We start from the raw sequence: 4,970 nt of genomic DNA, 5'->3' as shown, positions 1-4,970 counted from the left end.
ACACATGCACGACGAAACCTTTACCCGTTTACCGTGTCCGGCTGATAACTGTGACCTCTCCTTCAAGAGAAGGACTCACCTGCACCGTCACTTAAAAAGGAAACATCCCACCGTCCCTTTTTTCACCATGTGCAGCAGGAGCCGACCCGTCCGCAAGGACGATTTCGAACACCTTGGCGACAGAATCCCGTGCCCGGTCGCCACCTGTGAGAAAACTTACTCACGCACGGACCACCTCAACACACCACATCCACATCCGGACCACATCCACATCCGGACCACCCATCCTGACACGCCGGTAATAAAGGGGTCGAAAATGGGGAAAAAATACGGATCAAAAGTGCCAGAAACAAGACCGTGTCCCGTATGTGAGAAGAATCCTCTCGATTCAAGGGGCACATGGAAACGCACGCGAGCGAGGTCAGTGTTTAACAGGGGCCGCGGAAGCGTGGGGACGTAGGGACAGTCCCTTTGATTATTCGATCTCCACATCATCTGCCAATGTTATTGAGACGAGACCCCTCCCTCTCCTATCCTACATTATTTATCTCCTCAGATGTCCCCTCCCCCGCTTCCGCTGCCAATTATTTTTATGCAAATATTTCCTCAAATTATATATTTCTGGAAGGTAACATTTCTTAAACTTCTTTCTTCTCCTCTTAGAAAACCCACCTGTGCAACACGTGCGGAAAACTCTTCCGGACCATGAAATCTCTTCGCCATCATTTGAAGACCTGTGTCAAGTAACTGACGACGATGCTAATGCGTTATTATATTTTAATAAAGCAAAATGTGAAATAAAACTAAATAAAAAATATGAAAAAACCTTTATATTTTTAGTAATTTTACTCATGAATCTTTGCAACGTGCGTTTTTTGTTACTCAGATTGACTTAGAATAAGATATATAAAAAATGTCATCATTCTTCATTGTTAATCGTCTCTGGAAGTGAATGAATACAGAAATGCTTAGGTAACATACGTCGGATATGAATGAGGAATAAAATCATATGTACTACATACATAGATATATGTCGCATATTTAGTAGCATCACTGTAAAAATCCAACATGGCATGACAAAGAACATACATAATTTACATGCGTATGCTTAAATGAATGAATTAAAAATTCATATCAGAGTAAAATTTACGGAAAAAAATCGCCTTATTTGATAAGCATTTCCGGCAAATACTATTTTTGAGCCCGGATCGAATCGTGCAAATTCAAAATAACAATAAAACTGCGTTGCAGACACGTATTAATTTCCGGACGTTATATGTATGTAAAAATTTCAGAAATATAAATCGCAGATATTAACTATCAGATACATATACATATTTACATACATACATATGTATATACATATATGTATACGAAACTTCATTTACAGTACGTGACGGACGAGAATATGTAACTCCAAAAATTGTGAATAAACAAATACATATTTCTTGGGAAAGTCTTTGGAAATTTTTTCCTTAGTTGACCTGAAACTGGTCAGAATTTCTGGAGACAGAAATAGAAGTCTTGGAAAAGCTGCAAAGCTCTACCCTCCACATTCCACCGGAATGTGCTCACACCTACACTCCAATTGGTTGACTGGGACTTGAACGGGTATCCATTTTTGCACATTTTTAGGAACTTCCCTTCACTCGCGTTTTACTCTTCTCCAAGTCACCAACCAAGCCTTAAAAATATTTCGCGTAACAGTGAGAAATTTAGTTCCTGAATGAACTCAAACATTTATTTAAAATGGAAAGGGTGCCGTTTTACAGTGTCGACGAAATCACCCCGACCTTCGATACGACCGATATCCCAATCGACCTGCTGTACGAGGATTTCGATCCCAATCAAAACTTGGACTGGGTCGACAAACTACCAGAATTAGGTAAGTGCCTCAATATTGGTTATATATTTTTTTCCCTTTCCACCACGTGTTCAGGTCAAAAATATTGCAGCGTTGAAATTTGAAATTTGAAACTTGAATAATTCCAGCTTCTGACACTGCTCTGGAGAAAATTGCGGTCGCTCCCCGTCAGCCCAGCACATCGCCAAGTGGATCGCCGGAACCCCTCCGACCTGCCTCTCCCCCTTGCCAAACTGAGACGAAAAGAAAATTAGCCAAGTTGGTGAATGATAGAAAAAAAGGTCACAACGCGGCTGGGACATCAAGCCCCCAATCGTCCCCGGGGACACCAGACCATCAAGTGTCGCCCCCAATCGTCTCCCCAGAACCACAACGACCCAGCCCGGTCGTCCGAGTAGACTCTACTACGATAGTTCTTCGTCCAATGTCGACAGGTATGTTTCGAAATATTTCGATTAAATAGATTCAAATAGGAATTTCCAAAATAATTCTGAATAGAATAAAAAAAAATTTTACGAGTTTAAATTATCTATTAAGGGGTTATTTTTAATTCTGATTTTGAATTGTTAATTTAAGAGATTTCTAGAGATTTTTCTATTTTAAAACAGCCAAATCTCTACAAATTTTTGGTGGTCATATGTGCATCTGTATAATTACAATTGTACTAATAATTGTACATATGTTTTAGGATTTTCCGGATGCATTGTGCAGGACAACACAAAAAATACTGGTGGACCCCGTAGGACGGTAGCTTTTGTCGTCATTTCGCACGTTTTCTAGTTGGAGTCTCAGTCCCACTCACCTGACGTCCGTATGCTCCCCAATTTTAGCGTCAATCGATCACAGCTTTAACTAGTATGAAATTTGTAAATGCCGTTATCTGCCAATGGTAAGCTTTGGCAGAGATATGTACATAACTTTTTGGAGACGCTGGGAGACCTCTATTTATGTAGAATTCTTATCGCTTCACGACTTGTTTTATTGATAAAAATCGCGCATGCTAAAAGTTAGTAAAAAATCATTTTTATATAAAATATCTATGACCATATTGGAGATTTTTGTGGTAATTTTTCATTCATATTTTGAGATTTTATCCATCATTCATATCTACCCTACGTGTGGTAGTTTGCACGCAAACATTTCACCATCTCCAAAATTTTCGAAATTTTCTCAAGTTATTTATAGTACAACACGTCTAGAAACTCGTCTCATTCATGATTCATGCACCTGAGCCGAAATCATGTTCATTAATCATGAATGTTACATAATATGTATGTAGCATACACTTAAATTCACGTCAACATTGTTAAGTTGACTCGTGGACAATTAATAAAATGGCAGAGGGAAATAATAATCATGTAACAAGTAACGGAACCCACACCCCAAATTCACCACCCACACCCACCACATCAACACCCTACACAAACGGCATGTCCGCAGAGAACGGAGATGAACCCAAGTTAAAAACAACCCAACAATCGCCACCCTCATCAGATACGAATAATAAAACGAGTGATAAGATGGTAAAATGGAGTGGGCAGTAGTAGTGATGATGGAGAAAGTACAGTCGTAAAGGCTTCTCCCGTCACCCCCGTTGTCTTCGCTCCCTTGAACGATGCAGAACCAGGTAAAATGACGGATAATTGAAACCCAATGTATACAGTGTTGTTGTAGAGAAAGACGAGCTCATTGACACGAATAAAAATTCGACCCCTAACGCTACAGCTCCCACAATGGACGCGAACAACAATGACACTATCGTTCTAAAGAAAGCCGACAAACCTGCTGACGATTGTAATTCTGACATCACTGGTTCGGACAAGCTTAAAATGGACGTAAAAGTTGTGGACGCCACCATTGATAATAATAAAGGAAAAGCAACTGAGAAGAGTAAAACTGGCGTAGAATCCGACGACGAGATGAATCTGACAGCCACAGCCCCCGTTCGAGGCGTTAACAAACCTTTGCATGGAATTTTAAGTCAAAAGCATGCCAATGGAGAGTTACCTGAGGAATCACCAGCAAAGGAAAAAAACAATCCTGGTGTAGGTGATTCCAAAGAACCTGGTAAGATTTACTAAAATATATAGCGACAAGCTCAGCAGCAACCAAACAATATTTATGTATATAAACGTACACCGTAAAATAATACCGCTTGTTACAAAAATGGAACGAATGAAAAATTTGCTTGAAAAGAAAACTATTTTATACATAGTGAGCTTGCCAGGTTCGATTGGTCAGACAACTATGATTTACAAAAAGTGTATGCGTGTGAATTAATTTTGCCTGGCTCCATGTTAAAAATATTAAAATCTTTTATCATGTCAGATAATGTTTCTTATCAAGAAACACATTATATGTATATTATTACTGTTACGTGTGCAAGTTTCATACAATTTTCGTGCCTTCCTTTGGTTTAGGAGTCCTGTATCGTGTGAGGGCGACGTATCGGTACCAAAAGGAGGATGTGGATGAATTGTCGTTTGAAGCTGGAGAAATTATTCGGGTTATTGAGTACGAGGAGCCAGAGGAACAGGTCAGCAAGAACTATTTAACCAGATTAGTATTTATCAAATGGGGCACTCTTTGTTATTTCAGGAGGAAGGATGGCTTTTGGGAATCAAGGAAAATGGGGACAAAGGGATGTTTCCAGCCAACTTTTGCAAAGTTTTAGTGCACTAAAACGCATATTTGTAGTACTACATCCTACATACAGCAATTCTAATAAATACCGAAATATTATGGTATAACATATGGTAATATCAAAAAAATAATTCAATATAAAATTCAATAATTCAATATAAAATTCAATGATTCAATATAAAATTCAATAATTCAATAATTTAATAATTCAATAATTCGATAATAAAAATAATTCAAACATATGGTAATAATTCATCTGAAACCTGTTGAATAATAAGGATTTACAAAGGGATTTTCTCTACAAAGGGATTTATCATAGGAGACGAAATTATAATGTCGTAAACAAATTAACGGCAAGCGGAAATACCGAAATAATGCCATTTTCTCAAAACAAAAAATTATAACATTTTGGCCTGTGACCCCGCCTCGCCACAAGATCTACACCTCGAAGGGGACAATCGTT

General features: G+C 38.6%; 1 protein-coding gene across 1 annotated transcript; it reads left to right on the top strand.

Moving 5' to 3' along the window:
* The first annotated feature begins 3,198 nt into the window (after nucleotides 1–3,198).
* LOC110855445 (amphiphysin-like) lies at nucleotides 3,199–4,546 on the top strand. The gene is made up of 4 exons (XM_035855921.1): nucleotides 3,199–3,376; nucleotides 3,539–3,931; nucleotides 4,285–4,400; nucleotides 4,463–4,546. Exons 1-4 carry the CDS (start codon nucleotides 3,199–3,201, stop codon nucleotides 4,544–4,546), a joined length of 771 nt encoding a protein of 256 aa, XP_035711814.1.
* The last annotated feature ends 424 nt before the right edge of the window (nucleotides 4,547–4,970 follow it).

This window comes from Folsomia candida, unplaced genomic scaffold, assembly GCF_002217175.1.
Source record: "Folsomia candida strain VU population unplaced genomic scaffold, ASM221717v1 Fcan01_Sc012, whole genome shotgun sequence".
Classification (NCBI taxonomy): domain Eukaryota; kingdom Metazoa; phylum Arthropoda; class Collembola; order Entomobryomorpha; family Isotomidae; genus Folsomia; species Folsomia candida.
This window is presented reverse-complemented; position numbering and strand designations above follow the sequence as displayed.

What these genes read in the sequence shown, in the direction of transcription:
- LOC110855445 (XM_035855921.1), top strand. Translation starts at nt 3,199, where the DNA reads ATGGCAGAGGGAAATAATAATCATGTAACAAGTAACGGAACCCACACC. An exon ending in AGGTGATTCCAAAGAACCTG is followed by an intron (nt 3,932 to 4,284) that starts GTAAGATTTACT and finishes CCTTTGGTTTAG; the next exon opens with GAGTCCTGTATCGTGTGAGG. An exon ending in ACGAGGAGCCAGAGGAACAG is followed by an intron (nt 4,401 to 4,462) that starts GTCAGCAAGAAC and finishes TTGTTATTTCAG; the next exon opens with GAGGAAGGATGGCTTTTGGG.